The following is a 27,779-nucleotide window of genomic DNA, read 5'->3' on the forward strand; positions in this document are numbered from 1 at the left end:
AATCATTTACCACTCTTAAATATCACAATTAACCTTTGCGTCTATAATATGTGTATCCTGAACTTATATGTTATACACGTGGGTCCTGAACTCATCTATTACACACATAGGATAACAAATTCTTAAGAAAAAATTATACCCATGCCATTATAAGTTTACAAATTTTGAGAAATGCTATTCTGACATACATATCATTGACTCATACGAACTCTACATGTCATTCAGATATAGCAATGACAAATCTTAATCTTTGTAAAATTATAATGGTACGGTTGAAAATTTTTCAATTCTTCAATAGCAGTGAAGAATAATTAAATGCCCCGCAAGGCTCAGGAGCCATAGTTGCTTGTCGGTGGTTGCAGCATAAGACGTTGAACATTGAAAGATGGGTGATTATTTGGCTTTTTCATAAAAAAAATCAAACGACATATTTATAAACGAAAAATATGGTTCAGGTATTTACTTCCAAAATAATTAAGAAAAAAGTTGAACAAGCCTCCACATTCATAGCCTTTGACAATAAATTGTCTATGTTTAGACATGACTATTTTATTAGTCTCAAATACCAATTTAAACCCATCTCTATGTAAAAGGGAATCACTAACAAGATTCTTGTCAATAATATGAACATGTTGTTTGTTCTTCAGCTAAATGATCTTTCCGAGAATAAACTTCAGATAAGAAGAGAACAATGAGATATCAGCACAAACATGTACATTGGCACCCGTATTAACCCATCGATTAATAGATAGATTAAGTGAAAGCATAGTAGGTAAATTGCCATATCCGGTTCCATCTCTAGGGTTGCTAATAGTCACTTGGATAGAATTAGACATCCATCATGCAATTGCCTTTATTTTCTTGTATTGTGGACACTTCTCTCATCCTAGTTGTTCTAGTTGTTATGTCTACTTCTTTTAAAGTTGGTGTTCAGTGGTGGATCTAACCAACGAGTTTAGATGGATCTGAACAAGTTAGATAGTGTTTCAATCCTCCTTTCTATTGATCGTTGACTAAAATTTTAGAGAGAGTATTTGTGCAAGCTCCAACGGCTTTAACAGGAGTAGCAGAGGCTCAAGCCCCGCCGCTCCTATGATAGATCCGCTTCTAGTGTTCTATTTAACCTAGATAAATTCCTCTTTATTATTTTTATTTGTAGTCTTTTGCATCACATTAACATCAGACTGTCAGCATATATATATTCGACCGTTTACGCTCCTACGTATATATAGTACACACTACACGTGTTTCGTGCGAGATCTCTACAGTATGCATATTTGTTTTCTTTTTTTTATGATCTCTGCAGGCATTCATTGAAATGCAGAAAAGAAAATCTATTAATCAATGTACTGTAGTAGCATTATTGACTGATGAAGAGTGAAGACAGCAGCTGAGCCACATTAACATCGGGTTGCTTGATCGCAGCTCTGACGACTGTGGCAATTCTTTTTTTTTATATCGATTTGTTATTTTGTTGTCTGGATCAAATTAACTATTGCCATTCACATGACCAAATGCATTGCCCATACACCAATAATTATAGCTTCCTGATCGATCGAACATCTACCTGGTGATAGCACGTGTACTCACGAGTCGCGAGCACCGGAACTGATTTTCGAACGACAATCTGTTATCTTAATTTGCCGGCCGGGTTAAGGCATGTCAGACAGTTCAAAATACTGTTACGGCGTTACCTGGATAGAACCTCAAATGTCATTTTGTAAGTTTTCTGGGAGCTCATCGTCAACTTCCAAAACTATAAACGATGTATGTTTTGCAATAATTTTCTATAAAAAAGTTATTTTAAAAAATCATATTAATCTATTTTATATTTTTTATAATTAATAATTAATTAGTCATGTACTAACGTTACTACGTTTTTTTTGCGCCAGATAACTTAACCCCTCTTTTCACTATCTCGAACCTGGCCTGGGTCAGGATGCAAGAAGAGGGCGGAGAGGTAGCGGTCATAGCTTATTGACACATTTATTGAAGACTGATGTGTTCTTTACGCCTAGATTTTTCCTTGATTTATATACACATCTTTCTCGAACTATTAAACAGTATATTTTTTACATAAAGTTTCTATATAAAAGTTTATAATCTTGTCTTTATAAAATAGATTTTTAACTTTGTTCTTAGCTAATTCCATCGTTGCGCCATTAAATATCTATCAAAACAGATAATATTTCATATAGTTTTTGTCAATATCTTCAAAAGGAAATAGCCTACGCTGGTGAGCTTCTTGGCGATACCTTTATCTTTCTCATTATTAGTGATATCCGGCTCCAGCAAAACACCTATAAATCAAGGTTAATGTTGAAGGGTAAGATGTAACGTTCTTAAGATTAAAAAATGGACAGAGAGATGCGAATTGGCAGTGGTTAGTTGGCAAAAACAGACGGTTGTGAAACGGCAACACCAAAGTTATAAGAGTCGTTAGACTAGAAACCGGTAGTGGATAAAATTGGTGGTGGCGGGCAACAACAATAAGAGTACTTAGGAGATAGGGCGGTAGAGACGAATCCAATGCTCTTTGCACCAGAGACAAAGAAAGAATCGTTTAGTACATATAGAGGTTCACACTATTAGAGTGGAGAAGAACATTGGAGACAGGGGAGGAAGGGGGTTGGTCAGGTGAGACTTGAGTCTTGGATGCGACACAGGAAGGAGTGGTGGTATAGGCTCTCACGAGCAGATTTGTTTGAACACGACGTGCATGGGGAGACGAAGGGACGACAAGAGAAAAAAATGCGACTCTGTATGTATAAATCTTGGCGCAATCTAGACCGTCTAAAAAGTAACTAAATTTATATGACTATTAAGGCAGCTGAAAACTAGATGCTCATAACTAATAACACGATATATATAATTCAGTACTAGTTTTCAATATTTTAAGATGAAGGGAGTAACTAGCACCAGGATTTTATTTTAAAGCCATCCGCATACTAGCGTTACTTAAATGTTTATAGTAATTAACATATTACCTATAAAATGTTTATAGTTATTAACATATTACCTATAATAATCCTCGTTCCATTTTTAGACTTTTTAAACCTTCCATAACGTGTGATTGTTTAGTTTATACTTTTTATGTATTAACTCTGATATTTGCTTCGTCTTCTTCTAATTTTTTAAAATAAACATGACTCTTTCGTTTATCTTAACGGTTACTTATTTAATGTAATTTAATGTAGTTATATTTAGGGATGGTCGTGGATCCTCCAAAAGTAATTTAGAGTTTGCTCTAGTTTAATAAATAAACTAAATTCTTACTATTACAATTCATTTAAACTAGACACTACGTGTGGACTGACGAGTTACGTCCATTACAGACGATCCCATATATAAGAGCAGTGACGGGGCACGGTTAAGTACGCACATATAAGCTATAAAAAAGAGCAATTTTACGGTCCAACAAAAAGTATCTCGAAGTACTGGTACCTCGTGGTACCAAATCGTTTCTGATAATTGGATCTAGTAGTGCACATCCTACTCAGCTAGATTCAATGGTGAGAAATGATTTGGTACCTCGAGATACTTTTTATTAAACCGAAGCAAATCTCTATAAAAAAAAGTACACCACGTGTATACGATCGGACTACACAGCAAGTAGACAACCGGGCATGGCATGTACATGTACTTGCACAGAGACCCTCACGCTTCCGACACTACCTGCAGCAAGTAATTAAATTCGATCTGGGAAGCAGCCAGGCAGGGGCCGGGAGCCTGCGGACCGTCGTACTGCAACCGTGCAAGAAGACTACTGGCGTGTGTCGTCGCGTGCGTGCTGCATCGCACCAGCAGTAGCTTGCAGTCGAACCGTGTAGGGTTGGCAACGGCGCGGATCGGGGCGCCGGGTCGGGTTGGCGAGAACTGCTCTAGCCTCACTCATAAATTTCTTTCTTTGTCTCAGTCTCGAAAATAAAAATCAGAGCTAATATCTTTCCCTAGTGAATCTCTGGCCGGCCCTGAACAGGCCCTAGCGCCCCCACAAAATCAATACGGAGAGTAGGGTTGTGACTCATCATCGTCGGAGAGAAGGGCAACGACGCCGGCTGCTGTGCTGTCGATCCGTCCCGCCGAGCCACCGCGCTGTCCTAGGTCGCCGCCCTTCCTCGCCGCGGTCATGAGAGACCGTGAGGGAGAGGTGACAGGGTGAGACAGTACAGTTAAGTTTAGATTATATTTAAATGTGCTTTTTAGTTTATTGGGCAATAACATACTAGTTTTTAAAGTTTATAATGTCTCATCAGGTCCTTACGGGTTATAAATCCTCCCCCGGCCTCGATCCGAACTGGGGCCCTGGATCCAAATTTCCACGGGACTAAAATGCTCTCCGTCTCCGCCTACGTAGGAATGGGGCTCTGGTCCGGTGGGAGAAATTGCCATCCCTGAACCGCGGATGTGCGTGCCTATAAAACACCAGTTTGCCTCTCCCGTTTGCGTCGCACCAGCAGTAGGCTGAAAACCCCGGCTGGTTCTGCCTGCAGCGACTTTACAGCTTCCAGCTTAATCTCAATCAACACCGGGTGGCATCATATATCGATCTCTTCTACTAAGAGAGCAAGCTAGCTAGCTCTGCAGACATGGATCGTTTTAACTCCTCCCAGGGTAAGCTTAGTAGTCCCAGTTATTTTAGAATGTCAGATTTGTTGTAGTGATCCCCCTTAATTGTGGCCTTGTTATCCATGCAACTGTGTTCTGAAACCCATGCAGGAAAGATTTTGTCATTTTCTCTGATTTGTTAATTGTCGTGTACATATAGGTGCAGGCAACGCACATTAGTTTTAATAAATGGAAATCAAATCAGCCTGTAATCCCATTTAGAACAGGGCCGGAGTGGCTGGCTGCTGACGGATTAGAGGTGAAAGTGAATCAAGTACTAAAAAAGGTTGAAAAGATTATAGAAAAGGTTTTGTAAGAAATACTGGTAAACAAAGTTTTTAGATGAACTATAAAGTTAGGGAGTAGTTATTAGGAGCTTAGAAAACATGTCCAGAATTTTTATGAACAAGTCCTAACTTCTATTCGGTATAATACTTCCTCCATTCTAGAAAGACTTAATTTTTTTTTCTTTCTTACATATATTTGGTTCATAAATCAAGAAGTTTTGTTTCTTGGGTTTATTCCATATCCTATACCTACAACTCCAAAATACTACTCTTCTATTAATGAAGGGTGGTGTATTGGTCTTTTGCTCTCATCACTAACTTATCAATTTTGTTTGAAAGATGAAGTCTTTACAGGACGAATAGATTAATCAGCACTCTTATGTCATAAAAAAATCTAACAATTTGTTAGTTCTTCCATCCCATCCATCAGGTGGCAACCTGTTGCTGCAGTTTCTGCCTGTACGCGTTGGCATGGAGATGACATCCGCTGCCGTTTGGTCCACCATAGCCGTCCTTCTAACCACCATACTGGTCGCAAGGATGGTGAAGAGAAACACGGTGACCGCCGCGGCGGCGGCGGCGGCGAAACCGCCGCTTCCGCCGGCGGTGAGCGGCGTCGCGCTAGCGATCCCGGTGATCACCAGGGGCCTCCAGGCGGTGGCCGGCGAGTTGCACAGGAAGCTGGGGAGCGTCTTCACGGTTAGCTTCCTGGGGATGATAAAGGTGACGTTCCTGGTCGGGCCGGAGCTGCAGGGGGACTTCTTCTCGAGGCTGGACTCGGAGGTGTGCCAGGGGGAGACGTACAAGATGACGGTGCCCGTGTTCGGCAGAGGGGTGCTGTTCGACGTCGACCAGGCCACCAGGACGGAGCAGATCGCCATTTGCTTCGAGGCACTGAAGCCGGCGAGGCTTCGGAGCAACGTAGAGACCATGGTTCGTGAGGTTGAGGTACGTGAGCACACGATGCTATCTGCTCGCTCCGTTCTGTAAAGCAAGATGTTGATTTTTTTTACTTCCAACGTTTGATCATTTATATTATTTAAAAAATTATGAAAATATCATTTATTTTTCTTGTGACTTATTTTATTATCAAAACAACTTTAAGCACGACTTGTTATTTTTTATATTTATACTAATTTTTTAAATAAGACAAGTGATCAAACGTTGCAGCTGAAAAAGTCAAACATATTATATTATGAAACAGATGCGGTATGTGCCAACATTGCTTTTCTGCCGTTCACTCTTTTTTTATGCTATAAGTTATTTTAGTTTTGTTTTAAGTTAAACTTATTAATTAAATTTGATTGTGTTTGTCAAAAGCATAGAAGCACGTACAACACAAAATTTATTTGATTAAATCTACCATTTAACACGTTTTTATATCATATATTTTACGTTGAAAATGTTGATATATTTTTTTCACAAACATGGTTAGACAAACACAAAATGACTTAATATAGAATGGAGGGAGTGCCACACCTAGAGATAATGGTTTGGATGGAGTAATGTATTTACCTGTTTGTTAGTAACTTTGGGTGCTGACATACTTTTTTAACAAAAAATGCTTTATAATAATATACCAATACAAACCAGCCAACGAGTTTAATAAAGATTTTTAATAGACGGGTCAGGTCTGGTACTATGCCATGTTCATGGCTCATGGCGTGATAGTATGGGTAACACGTTGAGACCTCAGACGTTAGGATAAACTACAAAATTATTAATAATGAAGGAAGAGACAGTTCTCGATCTCCTGCCTTCTTCTTTTAAAAAGTTTAAAAATGATTAATTTAAAATTGTTTATTTCAATGTTATACAAATAATAGCTAAAGACTCATACTTTGCTATATATTAAAATTATATGAGTAGGTCATTAATAAACTCCATACAACTCTACGTAATTTTTTAACCCAAACTTTATTAAACTAAAACTGAGAAATCCTCAGCTGTCAGCTGCCAAATCCCATCTAGGGTCTGTTTAGAAGAGTTTTAGATTCTGAGAAGTAGCTGCTTGGTAACCAGATATGAGAATCTGAAAAAACTCATAAACCCAGCTTCTCTAGATTATGAATTCTTAGTTCATTTTTCAGAATCTGTAACTACAGATTTTCAAAAGCTGTGGACCGTTTGGGACAGCTTCTGACAGAAGCAGCTTCTGCGAAAAGCTACAGCTGAAAGAAGCTCCTCAAATAGGCCCCTAGGATGACCAGGAGAACGGGTTCAACGTCAGCTGGGCATCGAACTCCCAACAAAGCCAAACTATGAGCTACCCTATTACAATCATGCATCTTATAATTGATGCAAAACGAAGCGAAATTAGTACAGAGGAAGTGTTTGACCTCCCAGATCAATCAACCATTGCTGGAAAGAGCATATCATTCGTCTCAAGCGCGTATTCGACAGTGATCGCATCCGTAATTGATTGTGTGGACGGTAGATTGATATTAGCTTTATATTATTTGGGCCATGCATCCAAGTCGATAGTCTAGGACTTCAGTTCAAAATCTTTGAACATCACATGGATAGGGCATGATCAGACCTTAATGTTAACCGGTATGGAAAACGTAACAACATATTAACGTATGATTAATTACTTATTAGCAATAAAAGACTTAAAAATAGATTAATATAATTTTTAAATCAACTTTCAATAGTTTATAAAATATACACTGTTCATCAGTTTAGAAAGTGTGTTCGTAGAAAACGAGGGAATATGTGTTATTTAGCCGGGCAAACGAACGCGGCCTATTGCTTATAGACATCAAGGTAGTCCTAAAATATACTGGACCAACTTTTAAAAATACTCGTATGGGTAAAGTGTATCTATGTTATTTATACAGAGTTTTTCAAAAATGCTGGTATGTATAAAGTGTATGTATGTTGATTATACGGGCATTAGCCGCATTACGAGCGGTCCCGTTTGTATTGTTATTTTAAATGTCATATGGGCACTAAACTTAACCCTCGGTAGAAAATCAAACCCAATGTTAATTACCCAAACATACCCAACTATGGTATATATCTAATAAAGTAGCGTGATGTATTACATTATTTTAGAAAAATTTAGTAACTCTAGTTGCTTTATATCCCGAGTTACCAAACCAAAATTTCAAATTAAATTTTGGTGCATGATTTGCAGGAATACTTTTCGAGATGGGGAGAGCAAGGCACTGTGGATCTGAAGAGCGAGCTCAACCTCGTCATCCTGATGGTGGCGAGCCGCATCCTTCTCGGGAAGGAGGTGAGGGAGACCATGTTCGACGAGTTCGCGAGCTTGTTCGGCGAGCTCAAGGACAACAGCATGCACCTCGTCAGCCACTACTTCCCCAACCTGCCGATCTCGCGGCACCGGCGGCGCAACGCGGCGTCTGCGGGGCTCAAGGCGCTCTTCGCCCGCGCCATCGAGCTCCGCCGCGCCTCCGGCCGCGCCGAGGACGACGCGCTGCAGCGCCTCCTCGAGTCCCGGTACAGGGACGGCCGCCCCGTCTCCGACAACGAGGTCACCGGCATGCTCGTCGCCCTGCTCTCCGCCGGCCACGTCACGAGCTCCAACACCAGCACCTGGACGGGCGCGTTCCTCCTCAGCAGCCCCAGGCACCTGGCCGCCGCCGTCGACGAGCAGAGGCGCCTCGCCGCCCGCCCCGTCGACCACGCCGCGCTGTCGGCGGAGATGGACACGCTCCACCGCTGTATCAAGGAGGCGCTCCGGCTGCAGCCGCCGGTGCCGCTGCTCCTCCGCAGCGTGCGCAGGGGCTTCGCCGTGCGGACCAGGGAAGGGAAGGAGTACGAGGTGCCGCGGGGGCACGGCCTCGCGTGCTACATCGCGTTCAACCACCGCCTCGGCCGCGTGTACCGCGACCCCGGCGAGTACGACCCGGACCGCTTCGGCCCGGAGAGGAAGGAGGACAAGGCCGCCGGCAAGTTCGCCTTCACGGCGTTCGGCGGCGGGAGGCACGCGTGCCTCGGCGAGGCCTACGCGTTCCTCCAAATCAAGGCGATATGGAGCCACTTGCTGAGGAACTTTGAGCTCGAGCTGGTGTCGCCATTCCCCGAGGTCGAAGTGAACAACATGATGCCGGGCCCTGGCGGGAAAGTGATGGTTAGCTACAAGAGACGGAAGCTTAATTAGTTGCACCTAGTGGTTAATAATTACTATCTCCGTTAGAATCTCTTATATTTAACAACGGAGTTAATAGTTGTCAGGTATGGATGTGTTCGTGTGCACCTAGCGCAGGTAACATCGTATCAAGCGGTGTCGTATGAATAAGTACTGTGATGTATAAGTAAATCTTTGCCCTAGCGAATAAAAGAACGAGCAAGAACACATATCTTCAAACGAAAAATATATAATTTATGAATAAAATTATTATACATGTGTTCTTTGAGATTTTAAAGTAAAGAGTAAAAAAATAATAATGAAAAAAATTCTAAAATTAACTTTAGTTTAAAATTAAAAATTTAAATTCTAACTTAAATATAAGTATAAACGAAAAGACGAGCCAAGCAGGGGTGGTTAGGTGGAGTATTTTATTGGTACTGAAATGTTTATTAATTCTCAGATGCTCAAAATGTTTTTCTAGAATAGAGCAACATTTCACCAGAGACTTTTCTTTTTTCACAAAAGTAATCCATCAACACTGCGAACTAGAATAGCAGATCGAAAGCGGAAGGGCCCATGAAGATCACTGCGGGGACAAACTCCCGTTTGTTAACGGCCCAAATCTTACGTTCGGTGGTCTAAAAACCGAAGTTTTGGTTTGTTTCGATCAATTGACCATTTGGTTCTGAACAGTTTCTGTGGTTTGAGGGAACGAATATGTTTATCAATCATGACCTCATCCCTCGTAAAAAGACATATAGTCTAGTTTAGTGGTTGCAGTAATAGTAATCAGAGTAGCATCCAACCAAACAAACATTGGGATTTTTTTTTAAATTTTGAAAGAATCCAATTCATAATTTAATATTTGTCCAAATATCCCCTACATGTCACGTGTTTACCCCACCCCATCCCCCCCCCCCCCCCCCCCCCCCCCAAGCCCCAACCGCACAACTCAACTTTGTATAGAACAACTAGTCGCACATCAATCTCTTCCATCTCGGGCCAAAGCAGTGACGATGCCGAATTGGTACTGCCACCACTGCTTCCGTGCAAGGACAGAACACCGAGGGTGAGTTCGTTTGGACAAATCGGCTAAGCAACTTACTCGTTTCTTGTTAGCAAACATTCTTAAATTAGTAAACAGTGTATATTTTTAAATAAGTTATATTTAAAAAAGGCAAAATTGTTATAACGCATCGAAAAAACGTGTAATTAGCCTGTGGACATCATAAGATCACGAATTTGCTGTAGGGCACCATAAAGATATGGTAATTAGCTACCGGGCACTCCGGCCACTTTTCTATTATTTTTGGAGTAAAAAATTCTAAAAATGACGAGATTGCCCCTGTTGGCCAACCCGTTACGTCGACTGAGTCCAGTCGAACCAGACCCATCTGGTCTCGACACCATACCACACCTGAACCCTAACCTTCAAGGCGAGTGAGCAGGCGGAGATGGCGGCGACCCAGCAGCGATGAGGACGCATAACGGGTTGGTCACCAGGGGTAATCTCATCATTTTTAGAATTTTTTACTCCAAAAATAATAAAAAAGTGGCCGGAGTGTCCAGTAGCTAATTACCACATTTTTGTTGTATCCTGTAGTAAATTCATAATCTTACGGTATCCACCGGCTAATTACGTGTTTTTTCAATGCCCCGTAGCAAATTTTGCCTTTTAAAAATAAATTAAACATATTTTTCATACTTAAAATAATTAATACTCAAGTAATCATGCACTAAAAACTTCCCTCGTTTTACGTGCAGCCAAATTGCCCAAACGAAGGGACTGATTGGTTTCTAGGGACTTTTTTTAAGTATCTGTCACATCGAATGTTTGACACTAATTAGAAATATTAAATATAGATTATTAATAAAACTCATCCCATATTCTGAACTATTTTACAAGACGAATCTATTGAGCCTAATTAGTCTATGATTAGTGAATGTGATGCTATAGTTAACATTTGCTAATCGTGGCTTAATTAGGCTTAAAATTTTGTCTAATGAAATAGCTTATACTACGCAAATTAGTTTTGTTATCAGCTTATATGTAATACTCCTAATTAACGTATAAATATCCGATGTGACAAGAGACTGTAAAAAAGTCTCTGGATCCAACCAGCCACGAAATCACCCTAATGCCTGTGTTAGTCAAATTCGACACATTGTAGTGAGACTTTAATTCAGTTATATATTAGTTCAACAGTTAGGCAACGAAAATATTTATTTAGCATTGATCTGGCTATAAGCCGATAATGATTTGTAGATTAATTAGATAGATCATATATGTATTTACGTCATAGGATCCATGTTCCATTGAGGTTTAGGCCTTGTTTAGTTTCCAAAATTTTTTTTCAAAAACATCACATCAAATTTTTAGACGCCTAAATAAAGCATTAAATATAGATGAACCAAAAAAACTAATTACACAGTTACGAAAGAGATGTTGAGACGAATCTTTTGAGCCTAATTAGTCCATAATTAGCCATAAGTGCTACAGTAACCAACATGTGCTAATGAGGGATTAATTAAGCTCAAAAGATTCATCTCGCGGTTTCAAGGCTAGCCGTGAAATTTGTTTTTTTATTCGTGTTCAAAAACCCCTTTCAACATTCGGCCAAACATTTGACGTGACACCTCTAACAGAAATTTTCTCAATATAAACACCCCTTAGCCAAAAAAAGGTGGTACTAGGTAACGGGGATGGTGGGTCCTACGATGACAGCGCCGCGGCGGCCGCCCGGTCGGGGTTGGTGGAATCGGCATGCGGCTAGCTTCCTTGGTCACTTTAAATATTTAATTAATTGGTCGTCACATGTTATCTTGCTTAGGCCTATTTAGGGGTTGTTTTAGCCGAATGTCATATCGAATGTTTGATATTAATTTGAAGTATTAAATATATACTAATAAAAAAATTAATTTTATAAATAAATAATAATCCGCGAGACGAATTTTTTAAGTCTAATTAGTACATAATTAGAGCATGTTTACTGTAGCATCACATAGGCTAATGATAGATTAATTAGGCTAAATAGATTCGTCTTACGAATTAATCCAAGATTATGAATGAGTTTTATTAATAGTCTACGTTTACTATTTATAATAAGCGTCCAAATATTACTAAAAATAAGTCACTTGTCCCGGTTTAAAAAAAAAGTTGTGTTCGTCCGTCTCATTGAATATTTGGACATATCTATAAAACATTAAATATAGTTAAAAATAATTAATTATACAATTTGAAAGAAAATTGTGAGACGAATTTTTAAGCCTAATTATATCATGATTTGATAATGTGGTGCTACAGTAAACTTTTGCTAATGACAAATTAATTATGTTTAATAAATTTGTCTCACGGATTCCACAGGGATCTATAATTTATTTTGTTATTAGATTACATTTAATATTTTAAATATGTGTATATATATTCGATGCGAAAATTAAACCCAAAAATTTCCCTACACTAAAGAGGGCCTTAGTTTCCATGTGCTCTGACCTGCAGCAAGAGGGTTCAACTAGCGTTCATGCTGAGCAAGAGAAACGCACGTTTAATTTGCATTCTGCATTTCTGCTGGCGGCTCATGCATGCATGTTCCTAGTCGTTCTCAACGTCCAGTTGAAGCTGAAAGAAACAGAACGCCATTGTCCTTGCAATAATTTTTTAGAGATCGATATTCCCATGCATGGAGCATGCGCGTGTTCTCTATGTATAGCACGTGTGCAGAGACCGACAGCTTAATTAGAAGAGCTAGAAATGTTTAATTTGGGGTTAAACTTTTTAGCTGCATATCACATCGAATGTTTGAACACTTATTATAAATATTAAATGTATACTAATTATAAAACTAATTACAGAAATGAGAACTAATTCGCATGACAAATTTTTTAAGCTTAATTAATTCATAATTAACGCATGTTTCCTGTAGCATCACGTAGGCTAATCATAGATTAATTAGACTTAATAGATTCGTCTCGCGAATTAGTCCAAGATTATGGATGGGTTTTATTAATAGTCTACGTTTACTATTTATATAAATAAGTATCTAAATATCCGATAGAACTAAGTTTAGTCCATTGTCCCAAACACCCTTAGAACGTCTTTCTTTTTCCTCTGAATGAAGTGTAATTAAATAGCAACAAGTGTCATTAGCTCCTAAATAGTACTTCAATTCCTTTGCTTTCAAATTATAATACAATATTATCCCACGTCAGACTTCATTAGATTTAATCAAGTTTATAGAAAAATGTCGAAACAGTTTAAACACATAAGACATAAACTATGAAAATATATTTAGATTTGATAAAACTAATTTGATGTTATAAATGTTGGGATGTTTTTAAAAAAACTTAACCGGGTTTAAAAGAAGTTTTACTCAACAAAATCAAAATGTCTGATAAGTCTGTAACAAAGGTGGTGTGATTTTCGTTTATTCGTTATTTGTACACTTAAATAGCTATCACAAATCATTAAGACTATTCGTTTTGAAGGAAAAACAAAGGATCCAATTCCTAAGTATTGAATTTCTTTGGAAAACCATTCAATTTGTAGGAATGCACCATAGAAAAATTAAAGAAAATTTTCCCTTCCTACCAGACATCGAGAAAAAACATAAAAAAATTTTCATCCACTCAAACCTCTTGAAAAAATTGCTATGGAATGGTGTTACCATACACTTCTATTTCTCCACTTTTCCTATTCCTTTAAATTAAAATTTCTCCAAACCGAATAAACTCTTAGTATATACGTAGAAAAAATAACCATATATCAACCTGACTAACAAATGTCGGTTACTATTCTTTAAAAAAAAAAGCTCTCGGTACAATGGAAAAATATCGATATATCAACCTAGCTAACACACGTCGGTTACAGTTCTTTAGGAATAAGTGAGATATCTCTGAAGTGATGGGTAAAACTTATAGCCCGTCACACACACATATATAAAAGTAATTCCAAATCCATGATTTTTTAAGCTGATTTTAAATATATGCAGCTTGTGAGTTCGAGCTCAAACCTCCTGCTCCAACAAAACACATTCTAACCATTTGAATATGCTAACTACAATCTTATTACTATTGATTTGACAATTCTCATTTGAAACGTATAGCATATATTTGACATTCTATACGATTTAAATGAAAAGGTCTTCAATAACAAACTTATAGATCTCATCAACATCTACAGCTTTGATATGGGGCATTGCTCAATCCAAGATTCTTTGAAAATTTCAAAATTTCATATTTTTTTCCAAAATAGTTGCTGCTCAAGCCTTCCTATTGAAACAATTACACCCTGTCCAAAGTAAAAACAATTGAATCAGGGTAGCAAAGATGTCATTTCAGGTCCTTTAAATCCCATAATGGTTCCATATATTTGTCTTCCAAAAAAAAAAGGAAAGGGATCATCTCACTAACTCCCAAAATGTCATTTAATTTCATTATCATTTCAATGATTATACACAAAAATCTTTATGAACATGCCTCAAACTTGTTTTATCAACGAAATTGCGAAACTCAAAAGTTGAAAAAACAAATATGCTGCAAAAAAAAAACAAATATGCAAATGCAAACTGAAAAAAAAACATGCATTTCGGGCAAAAGAAATTCAGACACATGAGATAACTACTGATTTACCTGTCGGCGACGACTCACCCCATTTTGTCCGACAAGCAAGACTTTTCTACGCCATCTTCATTTTGTTGTCGTGGTATCTAGCTAGCTATGGAGATGATAATACTGATGACTGCAGTTCTTTCGCCGCACCTTCCTGGTTTTCGTTGTTTTTACCGATTTGGATGATTCATCAGAGTTTGGAAGCCTTGGCCATGGCCTTGGCCGTGCCCCTAGTGTTTGACGCAAAATTTGTACCGACACGCTAGAGACATACTGTATTCAGGCAGTGTTCGTTTTAGGATAAGTTATCCGACGTAGAATACGCAGTAATAAATTAGTATATGATTAATTAATTATTAAAAATTAAAAAATAGATTAATATGATATTTTAAGTCAACTTTCTTAATAAAAAGTTGAAAAATACACTATTTAACAGTTCAGAAAGCGTGCGTATGAAAAACGAGAGAATCTAGGTAAGCGAGAGGGGGTAAGTGAGAAGGACAACCGAATGCGGCCTCAATAATTTAAAAACACTCCATGCACGTAGACACATCCTAGTTATACTTCATTAAATAATCGAAGACCATGCCACAAGTTGTATATATAAAAATATACCTCATCTGTTTCATAACGTAAGATGTTTGATATTTATGTTTGCAACATTTGACCATTTGTTTTATTTAAAAAATTATGATAATATCATTTATTTTGCTTGACTTACTTTATTATCTTTAAGCACGACTTGTCATTTTTTTATATTTTGTACTAAATTTTTTAATAAAACGAATGGTCAAACGTTACAACCAAAAGAGTCAAACATATGACACAGAGAAAGTATATTTTTATATATACAACTTGTGGCGTGGTCTTCAATCACATGGAGCAGTATATAAAAGGCTCTGAACCAAGCTCAAGCAGTATATATAATAACCGAGGCCACACATATCCTGCCTCGATCTTACAGCGCATCCAGGTTCCCCTACCTCCATCCATGGATCTCGCAAGAGAGCTCATGGTATGGTTGGCCTTTGCTCCACTTGCCATCGCTGCAGCCATACTGCAAAAGGCTGTAACAGCAGCAAGAAGAAGAAGAAGAGCAGCCATCAGCACGACGACGACATCGAAGAAACCACCGCCGACGCCACCGCCACCCATGGCGCCCGGAGCTCCCTTCGTCGGCGTCCTGCCGGCGCTGCTCGCCAGGGGCCCCCTGGCGGTGATCCGCGACCTCCACGCGGCGATGGGGAGCGTCTTCACCGTGCGGCTCCTGCACCGCAGGGTGACCTTCCTGGTCGGGCCGGAGGAGGCGAGCCATTTCTTCAGGGGGCTGGAGTCGGAGATGAGCCAGGACGAGGTGTCCCGGTTCACCGTCCCGACCTTCGGCCCCGGCGTCGCCTTCGACGTGGACTACGCCACCCGGCAGGAGCAGTTCCGGTTCTTCGGCGACACGATGAAGCCGGCGAGGCTGAGGACGTATGTTGGCCTCATGGTTCATGAAGTGGAGGTATGCGTGCAACAAAATAGAATTTTTTTTATTTTTTAAACTTTTTAATAAATAATTTTATTATTAAACATCCGGGGAAAATATTTTCACCCTATAAATCTTTTGGCCACGCTACCAACATTGGTGTGGCGAAACGGCTTGGTACGGGCATATATTGTCGGTGACGTGGCAACATTGTCTTCTCACACTGATATTGGCGTGGCAAGACGGCCACGTCATGCCATATCGACCAGATAACGTGGCGCGTTGTCTTACCACGCCACTAACACTGGCATGGCCAAAAGGTTCAGTTTTAGAAAAAATTTTGCCCAATAATTTAGCAACAGAATTACTTACTAAAAAAATTTATTTAATAAAATAAATTCCACAAAATACTCCCTCCGTCCCACCCAATATATAAGAACTGACTATTGAACGTATTCGGATTCATCGCATTCTAATATTATGTTTCTATATTTTAAAATAAGAAAGTACTACTATATTCGTCTCAATTTAATTATATATGAAGATTTTTTGTGTCCAACGTTTGACCATTCGTCTTATTTAAAAAAAATTTTAAAAAATAGTCAAACATAAATTACTATTCATGTTTTATTATCTTATAACAATAAAACTATTAATAAAAAAATAAAAATATGACGGACGGTCAAACGTGGAACATACGGGGTAAAAACGTTGAACATAAGTAGTAGTTAATTTCTATGACTCGTGCAAGCTTGGAAGGATAATACACAATAATTTTGTCTGGTTTTATATGATTTGTCATAACTATGCGAAGCACATGCGGCTTAGTTGTGTGTTTTTAATTTATTTTTCACTATTATGCTCTTATTATCGTTTCACATTCTTGATCTATCTCGTCTCGAGCATAATATACATCGAGATCAAGAGTTACGTGCATCTTAATTAAGAGTTTTTTTACCATCTTTAAAAAAATATCTTAAGATTTTAGTGTAAAAAGTATAATCCTTAAGGTACATTATACCTTAATGTACTTATCAATAATGATAAAAAAGCCCTTAATTAAAGGCATGTGATCGGATACCAGACAGGTAACATGCGCAGTTGCCCATTGCTAGCTGTATTAGCATGTGTATATTATAGTATTAATAATTTGGAATAAGATTATTGATAAATATTGGACACTGGGTAACTTTTTTTTTTTTAAATTCGCTAGTACTCCGTAACTGATATGACGAGACATATACTGTGCAGGAATACTTTGGGAGATGGGAGCAATCGGGGGTGGTCGACCTGAAGCACGAGCTAGAGCACGTCGTGACGCTCATCGCAAGCAGGTGCCTGTTCGGCGAGGAGGTCCGGTCCAAGATGCTCGGCGAGGTCCCGACGCTCCTCCGCGAGCTCAACGACAGCATGCGCCTCGTCACCACCGTCTTCCCGTACCTCCCGATCCCGGCGCACCGCCGGCGAGACAGGGCGCGCGCCAGGCTCGGCGAGATATTCGCCGAGATCGTGAGGTCCCGCAGGAGCGGCGGCGGCGCCGGAGCCGGCCACCGCGACATGCTGCAGTGCCTCATCGACGCCAGGTACAAGGACGGGCGCGCCACGACGGAGGCGGAGGTCGCCGGGATGCTCGTCTCGGCGCTCTTCGCGGGGCAGCACACGAGCTCCAGCACCAGCACGTGGACCGGCGCGCGCCTCCTCACCCACCCCGAGCACCTCCGCGCCGCCGTGCGGGAGCAGGAGGAGCTCGTCCGCCGGCAACCCCAGGCCGCCGTCGACCACAGAGCCCTGCAGCGGATGGAGCACCTGCACCGCTGCATCAAGGAGACCCTGCGCCTCCACCCGCCGTCGCTGATGCTTCTCCGCTACGCTCGCCGGAGCTTCACCGTGCGGACCAGGGACGGCGCCGCCGAGTACGAGGTCCCCGCGGGGCACACGGTGGCGAGCCCGATGGTGCTCCACAACGCGCTGCCCCACGTGTACGAGGACGCCGGGGCGTTTGACCCGGGCAGGTTCGCGCCCGGGAGGGAAGAGGACAGGGCGTACGGCGCCGACCACGCGTACACGGCGTTCGGCGGCGGCCGTCACGCGTGCGTCGGCGAGGCGTTCGCGTACATGCAGATCAAGGTGATCTGGAGCCACCTGCTGAGAAACTTCGAGCTGGAGCTCGTGTCGCCGTTCCCGGAGACGGACTGGTACGTCGTCATGCCGGGCCCCAAGGGGAAGGTGATGGTCAGGTACAAGAGGAGGAAGCTGAAGTGAACTAAGGGCATGTTTGGGTAGCTTCTCCCCCTGCAGTTTTTAGAAAAATCTGTTTCTGCTAAAAGCTATTCTAAACAGTTCATAGCTTTTAAGAATATGTAGTTATAGATTCTGGAAAATGAACTAAGAAGACAGAAGTTGAGTTTAGAAGTTTTTTCAAATTATTAAAAGCTGGCTATAAGTAGCTGCTTGTCAGAATCTAAAGTTCCAAAATAGAACCTAAGAGAATCCCAACAAATCTACAAAATTTAGTTTTCCATAATTAGGTTTTGATTCTAAATATTATTTTCAGGAATAGAGAAATACTCTATCTTATAAAATTTCCTGTAATTAATTGTGGGTATTATTAACTACCAACATAAAAAAAAATTGACGTACGTGGTGCAGATCTCTTCCCGCGTTTGAGAGCATTTTTCGTGGATTGAGAGTGGAGCAGACGTCCCTACGAGTGAACACCGACAAAACAGGGTTTGTGAGTTTCAACTATGGGACGTGAGAATAGGAAGTCTATTGGATTTGATTTTTTATTTATAAAAATAAATCCCCTCTACTTTTAGGATTAGGATTCATTTGCCAAGTTCATAAATTGCAAATAAGAATTTGCTTCTTCGCTAAAAATACGCCCAAGTTAGAAAGTATGATATCTACAAACAGCACACAGATAGAATCAACTGGTCAAACATCCCGATTACCAAAATGCCTCTAGTTTTTCAGTTGAGTGTTTCCAGTAAGCGAATTTGCTGTCAATGAGTGACAAAGTAACATAACATAGCCACAACTGGCACACGGATGGAATCAACTGGTGAAACATCTCAATTTCCAAACCTCCAGTTTTTTGTGTTATGTGTTTCCAGTAAGCAAATTTGCTGTCAAAAAGTGACAACGGGTAGTTAGGTCAACACAATTGTACATGCTTGTAGCACCAACACTGCAGACCTGTTGAAAAGAATATATATCTACAATGCCACCATCTCCCCCTCCCCCTTCCCTATCTTTTGGCAAAACTCAAGAATACACAACTAGCCATATTGTCGCCCATTAAGCACATGAATTTCTTCTGTATGAGTATTCTAACCAAAATGAAGCTCATCGTGAGAACTTCAGGTCACTACAAACTATAAAACATCAAGGCAACGGAGACAGTTTCGGTTAAGGATTCTTTCAACAAGACTGTTGGATTCAGGAACCAGCGAAGAAGTAATGCTGTTCCAGAGGTGGAAAGTAGTAGACTCATTTACAATCCTAGAAAACAGAGCATCATGTTGGGCTCTTTCATCCGTGCTATCTGCTTCCGAAAAGTACCTGCAGTATAAGAATGTCACAATGAGTATGCATATGGCGAATTTCCAACCACACATGCAGATTCAACATTAGCTTTTTTTGACAAAAAAATTACTTCAACAACAAATATATGTAGAAGGTTGATGTCTAGGAGCGGTTGACAGTCATCTAGTTCATAGGTTACCTCAATTCTAAAAGGAAGTTTTGAATGGCAGACTGGAGCAAAATTACATATTAAATGTATAGTAATTACACAGCAGATCCTTGAACTTGCAATAAGTTCAAAAATAGCCATACTTGCCACTCAATTAACTCATGTCGGGTCCACAATATAACAACCTCGCATTTTCATTTATGTGTTGCCCAAGTCACCAACAAAAGTGGAAAGACTCCTTAATTCCACTAGTCCACTGCATTAACATTGTCGTAATCTATAGTCCAGCAGCAGAAACCTCCAAGTCCAAGCATGAGGGTCAAGCAGAAGGCCATCTTTAACAATGCCATCATGGTATGAGTGCAGACCCAAGTCTGGTCTGCCAACAGGCAAAAAAGCATGATCACGCAGCCAATGCAACAGCCCTTCAGGCTGATCCTCTCCAGAAGTAAAGGGGCAGGCATCCAGTGTAGCGACTGCCACTAGGTCTGTGATGATCAGGAGGGAACGAGGGAGAGCTTGACCTACTAACACAAGCTCTGTGCTCTGCAGTTTTACAAGACACGCTCCACTAATTTGATGCACCAGTGGCTTCACTGTAAGATGGCCGGTTGGTTAGTTTGATCTGTTCAGTTTGAACAATCTTTATCCGGTTAAGTTTAATTTTGGTTAAATTTAGTTTAAATCATTGTGTTCAATTCAGTTCAAGAACTACTGTAATGCATATAAGTGAGCACAGCTCCAGGTAACAGTAACTAGCACTAAACAAGAGTCAAAGCAAAATTTCTCAAGGAACTGATTTGGTATGGGTTTCGAAATGGTTGGAGGGGAAAGGAAACACTGTTACAGAAGGTCCAGATTTGGTGTGGGCATCTCTCAGATGGTTAATGTTGATGAAGGTATACTACATACAGTACAGCAGAAGGCCTCCCCCCCCCCCCCCCCCCTTCTCTCTCTCTCTTTCTCCTCTCCTCTGCGTCTTGGTGATTTTCTCCTTCCAGCAACACGTAATAGAAAAATATCCCCTGGTCTATATTTTCGACATGACATGAGTAAATTCAACAACTTTTGAACTAAAATATAAACATGGCATTGCCGCAAATTCCTAGAATATATGCCTTAGTTTATCTTAAATGTAACATTCTAATCTGAAGAGTATTGCCTTGAAAAGTTGAGCTGGAACTTTGATGTACCAACAAACAACTGTAAAACTTAATATTGAATATCAATGTCAAATGGTAAACTTGAACAAAACGAATTCAGCATACCTTGTAATATCAGCAGAACTTATAGGATAAAATGCAATTGAGGGTTCAAACTTTATGTCAAGATGCCCATTGTTTTGATCTGCATTGTCAGACATATTTCTGATTACTCTTGTCATAAGTTCAGCACCATTCCACTGCAAGAGTTTATCATCATATGTTGCATAAAATTCCTTCAGGCACTCCGCTAAGAAAGGGCTGAAATTAACATAAGCTAGGTGAAAAATACAGAATTGCCATGATAGTAATAGTTATGCATAATCATATATCTACACTGCAAAGTTGTAATCAACAAAGGAAACTAAGATGCTATGTAGGCACAGACCAAAATAACAGCAGCACATTTTTACATTTCCCCCTAAAAATAAATAAACCACTAAAAGTTAATGGACTTTATGTGTGTGTTAACTAGATAGTATTGTGCTTCAACTAAATTGCATTAGTTTACCAAACCATATTAAAAGACTTATTACTTTCGTAACAGCTGGCTAATACATCACCAGACCTCATGTAATTTGATTGCAATTTATTGAAAATTCCAGTATTAACAAATTTATTGTCCTTTGAGCAAAGTTTCAGCAACTAGTCTTGATCAGTTGGCTTACTAAGCCAGCCCTTGAAGGGTAACTGAGTACCTGATTACGTCATCCAATTTGTAATGCAGAAAAGCACTGCACATCACTTTAACCAAGATGTCCAGAAGGATAGTGGAAAACAGTTACAATGAAGAAAATATATAATATTACTAGTTTATTACCTGTGTTTTTCAAATGCTAATACAGCACCACTAAAACTGGAATTTTCAGAAACTTGCTTGACAACACCAATAGAATTACTGAGTGTGTTTAATGGTTTGAGTACAACAACATCAGAGTCAAGGTATATCCCACCATATCTGCAGATAGGGCACAGAAGCACAAATCAATAATAATCCTGTTAAAAAAAAAGGGATCTAAATCTGTATTCATGACAATGTTTATGTTCAGATGAAATAGCAATATACAGCTAATTAAAATTCATGTTTATGGGTTTTACAAACTATTGGTCCATTAATAACAAAGTATGACGAAAATTTTATAATATTTTCTCTTACTTTTTTCTTTGTTGACAAGAGAACGATACTGGCATTTAAACCTCACACGGTTCTCTTTATAGCTTGTTCATATGTGAAAGTGAATTCCTCTTGTTTATGTTATGTCAACTGTTTTCGTGGCAACACACAAGCAAGATACTAAAAGTAGCTCAGCATGAGAATCCATTCAGAGAGCTTTGTCTGCTCCAGTGAAATTGTAAAGTGGTTCACTAAATAAAAGAGCATAATACACCTCTTAATGAGATGTTTATGCTTTGTCTAGCTGAATGTTTATTTGTGATGAAATCATTTCAGTTCAGTATGAATGTTACTTTGTCTTTGGCTATTTGTAACCAATATGAATCTGTTGATGACTATGTTTGCGTTTCGATGTTCACTCATGTAAGTTACACTAATCATTTGAATGTATATATATGTTTGACAAATCAGAGTACTAAATTCAGCAGAAGCTACTCATTTTCTTTCAGTGGCTTCATCAATCGATTCCTTTGTAAAGAGATATTATTCTTTCACCGAGAGTTCATTACTTATGGATTCATCTATCTGGATAGATTTTATTTTCAGGAATAAGGTATATAACAAACTGTAAAGAGTGAAGTTAACAATGATTGTAACTAAACAAGTTTGACCTTTCTTGTCTTACTTGTAAAGAGCAGCAAGGCGTACTAGCTCACTATAATGCAAGGGATAGTATTTTGTTTTCCGCCACTCGTTCCATACTGATACAAAATCATGGGTTAGAGTACCCTCCAAAAGTTCATCAAGATCTGGCAATGCAACTGCAACTCTGTATCTGTAAGAGAAAATCAGTCACATGCAAGTTGCATTAGTTGCCATACAAAGTAAATAGAAGCTGCTTCTGAAATGTAAACTTAAAGTTCAAATATTAAACTAGGCGAATAGTTATTGTGGAAAAATATCTTAGTTCTATTATTTAACATGACGGATCAACTGACAACACTGAACAACACATGATTTGGGTCCAGTACCTAGTAGACAGTAACAACACAAATATATAAATAAGTTACATTCCTACTTCCACAAATAACAGAAGGAAATGTTAAAATAAATAGATCTTCAAATTACAAAAAAAATTACAGGGTTATGAAAACTTCAGCGGTTTATGTAGCAGCAGGAGGAAGGTTGTAAGCATGATGCTGTAACTGTTGAGAATTCAGTATGTCGGACTGTCGGTTACTGAACTATAGATGAACTTATGATGCTGGACAGAAGGTAATGGAGAAGAAACAATGGGGGTGTGGTGGGTGGGTGTTTGGGGAATAGGTAACCCTTGCTATAGGCCTGTAGCAACTTAGCTGAAAGCATGCGTGGATACAGCATAGAGAGGAGAATAGTTTGGTTATCAGAAGTAAAAACTTTCCAAGCAAAAGGTGGCACAAATCAGGTTTATAGAATTGAGTTTTAAATGCCACTAATAATGCAGTGACTTCCATGGAGAGCTCAAATAGGCAATAGCCATACAATAATAAGGTACATAGCCACCAATCGCCACTGGCCATTGGGACAAGAAAGAGAGTTCTGGTAGCGAAACTTTAAGCTGATTAAATATATCCACATATGTGAACGTTTCACCTTCAAAAAAATAAGACTTGTCCAAAGATACATCAATAATCAATTCATTATCATGTGTGAATCATAATGTATGTTAAACAATAACTACAGCATGTGATACAACAGCTCAGTTGCCTTTAGCTATCTCTGAAAGTTTTGACAGTAGGATTTCAGACACTGAAGTAGCAAGGAAATATTTAAGTTCTTCTATGAGCATCATTTGTGAGATTTGAGAATTGTTAAATTAAGCCAAACTAGAAGGTATGTCAGGCCCCTTGACTTGATCATAAGACAAGACTACAAACACAATCTATTGTGTAAAACAATCAGTTTTTGCTGGTTTCATTACTAATGTGACCACTATTAATAGTATGTGATACCTCGAACACTACATATAAATCCTAGAGTTCATATGGTACCTAAAAAACTGTTTCAGGTTTTAGGTCAGAAGCATAAATTTATTTCTTTGTCAATTAAGTACTACCCTTAGTAATATTAGCACTTGTAGTTGATCAAATACTACCCTTAAGAGAGTCAGAATTAGCAGTACAGAAATATACCCTTCCTTCACAAACTCCTGGAAGAATTCCAGCTCCAGAGTCTCCGACAACATGACGACGCAAGCTTCAGGGTGCTGCCGCAGTAAGCTCTCCAGTCCACGCTGGTTCCGTACGCCATATGCCCACTGTGGGCTGTTCCACACCATGAACACTCTCATGGAGCATTTCCCATGCTCAAAAAACTTCTCCATGAACTCAGAGAAGCCCAAATGTGGATCAATTCCTGGGTAGTACCCCCACCTCCTCTGCTGCTCCTTCTCGGTTACTCCCATTCCCTGCTTACTCTCAGACGATTGCAGGCTGCGCCGCTCAAAATTTTTGGAAGCCGTCTTCTCTATCTCGGCGAGAAGCATCCGATGCACCATGCGGTCGCCGCGGGTGAGAGAGGTAAGGCCAGGGCTGTCCGGGTCCTGAAGCAGCGGGTGGTTGCGCGGATTGAGGAATTCTAGGTTGGACCGCAGCATCCGGTCGCGCCGGAGGTAGTCGGCCTTCCCCTCCAGCCACCGCGCCCACCCAGCGCGAAGACGTGTCTCGGCAACAGCAGAGGCAGGCTTCAGGAGCAACGCATCCTCGACGCCGGCGATGGACGAGATCTCCACCCGAAGCTCCAGATCCACCGGCTCGTCGTCGGATCCGAAGGCGGCGGCGGCGATCCGGTGCGCGGGCTCGAGGTGAGGTAGCCCCGCCGGGAGGGGGTCACCGGCGGCGGGGAGGCGGAACGGCAGGCGGGCGACGCCGGCGGCGTGGTCCCAGACGAGGGACGAAGCGGACACGGAGGCGGGGACCTCATCGGCCGCGCCTAGGCCGGACGCGGAGTCCTCGTCGAGCACGTCGAGCTCGTCGATTGGATCGTCCTCAGGGTTGGAGACGGAACCACCCTCGGCGTTGGAATCCGCGCCGGCGGCGGTGGTGGTGGTGGTTGCCGCGATCGTAACCGTGGGGTCGAGCGCCGCGGCACCGTCGTCCTCATCCTCGACGAGGCGGGACGCGTTGGACGCCGCGTCGCCGGACGAGGAGCGCGGGAACGGGGACGAGGAGGAGGAGAGGCGGGAGTGGAGGACGGCGAGGGAGACGAGCAGGAGGAGCGCCGCCACCACGGCGCAGAGCTGCGCGCCCAGGCCGGAGCGCCGCCGCGCCGCCGCGTGCGAGTGGGAGCGCGGCAACATCGCCGCGCGCTGCGACGCAGCTTTCCCTCCCCCCCCCGCACCGCACCACCGCGATGGACAGTCAGATAGATACAGAGAGGATCCCTCCCGCGCGTCCCGTCCCCCACACAAAAGCTCCGTGTGCGTTTTCTTCGTGTTTAAACCACAACCATGGTGCTGCCGCCGTCGCCGTCGAGCGACGGCCTCACCAACCCCCTCTCCCTACCAACTACTTCTACCGTCAGAGAGCTGACTCGCCACCTATGTAACACTTGACAACACATTTTTCTTCTTTAGGAATTTCACATGTTTTTGTGATGAATCTCACCGAGAAAACGTCTTCGTTGGAAAAAAATTTCGATTTGTTTGTCAACATACGAATACATATTTGAAATTAAATGCATTCTAGTAACAAAACAAACGTAGGCTGCGTTCGGCAAGCCCCATAAATTACCTTATCTCTCGTTTTCCACGCGCGCGCTTTCTGAATTGATAAACGGTATATTTTTTCGAAAATTTTTTATAGAAAAGTGTTTTAAAAATTCATATTAATATATTTTTATACTTTTTAATAATTAATAAATAGTTAATCATATACTAATCTATTACTCTGTTTTTTGCGCCAAACAACTAACCCCTCCTCCCCTCAAACGAGCGCGGCCATAGTATAATAACAAAACAAATTACAGATTTTGGGATAAAATTGCAAGACGAATTTATTAAGCCTAATTAATTCATCATTAGCAAATGTTTACTGTAACATCACATTATCAAATCATGGTACGATTAGACTTAAAAATTTGTCTCGTAATTTACACGCACTCTGTGTAATTGGTTTTTTAGGCCTACATTTAATACTCTATATATATATATATATATATATATATATATATCCAAACATCGATACGACAGTCTGAAAAATTTTGTTCTGGGAACTAAACTGGACTTATTTGTGAGAATTTCACTGGGATTTACGGTGCAAACAGCAAACCTGACCTAGCGAAAGAATGGTATGTAGGGGAGGGGAATGGGAATCCTATGGCAGTGACAGTTCAGGCTTGGTACTCCAAAACTGTACAAATGATTCGCTGAACACGAACAGTGTTCGCCTCTCGTCTCTGTAGCGTCGGTGGATTAATCTCCGTCGCGGTCGATCTTTGGCCAGCCGTTTTCGGCTTGCGATTTGACAAACGCGGCCAGTAGCTTGATGTCATCTTCGGCCAGCCGAGGTCCGAAGGTGCACTGCCCTCTCGGGGTGCATTTCTCCCCGAAGCCCTGAACGCAACGCAGCAAATTAACACACCATCAAGCAAGCTGAGTGAGTACACCTCCTACTCCTGTGATTTCTGCTGCTCGAACATCGTCTTCATGGTGTAGCAACCAGTAAGAAATTACTCACCGGCATCCTTCCCTTCCCATAGTATGTTATGTTGTAGAGTTCGTCCTCTGTGGCAACTCCATTCCTGCAGCAAATTGGCCCTTAATTTTGCCTTGCCAAATCCATCAATGAGCAGCCAAAGTACACATGAGCATACCTCTCAAGATCCTTCATGAAAAGAGTGGCACCCTGGACATGGCAAATCAGCAAGCTAAGAACAAGCAATGGCCATAGTAGGAAAAAGAAAAGGCTGAAATTTGCGTCGAGGTTTCAGAAACTCGCCGGCTGTAGGATGTTTCCTCCCATATCATGGCATCCGATGCACGCCTTCCGGAACAACGCTGCACCTTCCGATTGAGCAAACGCTGCAACAACAAATTGGATTCCGATCAACAAGAACGCGTCATGCAACGCGTGGATTCATTCGGAGTACTTCCGTTTCCTCTGCTGCTTTTTCTACTGGAATTCATTATCTTCAGTGAAGCTAGTAGCTTTTTCCAACGCATCTTGGAACGTTTGGAAAAGAAGAACTAACCTGGCGGTGTCGCAGCAGGGAAGCCAGGAGATGCTGCGGCCGCGGCGAGGAGGAGCGCCGCGGCGGCGAAGAGCGGCGTGGCCGCGCGCCCTGCCGCCGCAGCCGCAGACGCAGCAAAGGCGAGAGGGGCAAATGACGGCGGGCGGCGGACGGCGGGCGTGGCCTGCGTTAGGCTGCCGGAGCACGCCGTCGTCCTCTGCGCAGCGCGCTGAGCGGCGGCCGTGCGATGCGGCCGCGGTGGCCGTGAGGCCAGCGGAAGCCGGTGCATAGCGCTGCTGCTGCTCCTTCCTCCGCCGTCGCGGTGGGGACAGGGCTAATCTTGGAGGCCAGGGTCTGAGCCTGACGTGGTTCAGATAGAAGCCACGTGTCCGGATGGATTAGACGGCGCAGGCTCTAGATATTGAAAAGAATTTTTTTTTATTATCAGGAGCACGGTCGATCGGATATCGAAAAAAATTTTAGGCA

At 41.2% G+C, this 27,779-nt stretch overlaps 4 protein-coding genes across 4 annotated transcripts; 2 read left to right on the plus strand and 2 right to left on the minus strand.

Moving 5' to 3' along the window:
- The first annotated feature begins 5,435 nt into the window (after nucleotides 1–5,435).
- On the plus strand, nucleotides 5,436–9,205 carry LOC102721945 (obtusifoliol 14-alpha demethylase-like). Its single transcript, XM_006658642.3, has 2 exons — nucleotides 5,436–5,843; nucleotides 8,035–9,205. The coding sequence occupies exons 1-2, from the start codon at nucleotides 5,436–5,438 to the stop codon at nucleotides 9,022–9,024; spliced, it is 1,398 nt and encodes a 465-aa protein (XP_006658705.3). The 3' UTR covers nucleotides 9,025–9,205.
- Nucleotides 9,206–15,592: 6,387 nt separating this feature from the next.
- LOC102722234 (obtusifoliol 14-alpha demethylase-like) lies at nucleotides 15,593–18,449 on the plus strand. The gene is made up of 2 exons (XM_006658643.2): nucleotides 15,593–16,105; nucleotides 17,321–18,449. Exons 1-2 carry the CDS (start codon nucleotides 15,593–15,595, stop codon nucleotides 18,329–18,331), a joined length of 1,524 nt encoding a protein of 507 aa, XP_006658706.1. The 3' UTR covers nucleotides 18,332–18,449.
- Nucleotides 18,450–19,128: 679 nt separating this feature from the next.
- On the minus strand, nucleotides 19,129–25,795 carry LOC102722512 (uncharacterized protein At4g19900). The gene is made up of 5 exons (XM_006658644.2): nucleotides 24,257–25,795; nucleotides 22,768–22,917; nucleotides 21,789–21,926; nucleotides 21,035–21,229; nucleotides 19,129–19,633 (listed from the first exon to the last, which is right to left on the minus strand). The coding sequence occupies exons 1-5, from the start codon at nucleotides 25,420–25,422 to the stop codon at nucleotides 19,447–19,449; spliced, it is 1,836 nt and encodes a 611-aa protein (XP_006658707.2). The 5' UTR covers nucleotides 25,423–25,795; the 3' UTR covers nucleotides 19,129–19,446.
- Nucleotides 25,796–26,513: 718 nt separating this feature from the next.
- On the minus strand, nucleotides 26,514–27,722 carry LOC102722787 (cytochrome c6, chloroplastic). Its single transcript, XM_006658645.3, has 5 exons — nucleotides 27,315–27,722; nucleotides 27,062–27,144; nucleotides 26,937–26,968; nucleotides 26,801–26,864; nucleotides 26,514–26,676 (listed from the first exon to the last, which is right to left on the minus strand). The coding sequence occupies exons 1-5, from the start codon at nucleotides 27,580–27,582 to the stop codon at nucleotides 26,536–26,538; spliced, it is 588 nt and encodes a 195-aa protein (XP_006658708.2). The 5' UTR covers nucleotides 27,583–27,722; the 3' UTR covers nucleotides 26,514–26,535.
- Between the last annotated feature and the right edge of the window lie 57 nt (nucleotides 27,723–27,779).

This window comes from Oryza brachyantha, chromosome 7, assembly GCF_000231095.2.
Source record: "Oryza brachyantha chromosome 7, ObraRS2, whole genome shotgun sequence".
In the NCBI taxonomy this organism is placed as follows: domain Eukaryota; kingdom Viridiplantae; phylum Streptophyta; class Magnoliopsida; order Poales; family Poaceae; genus Oryza; species Oryza brachyantha.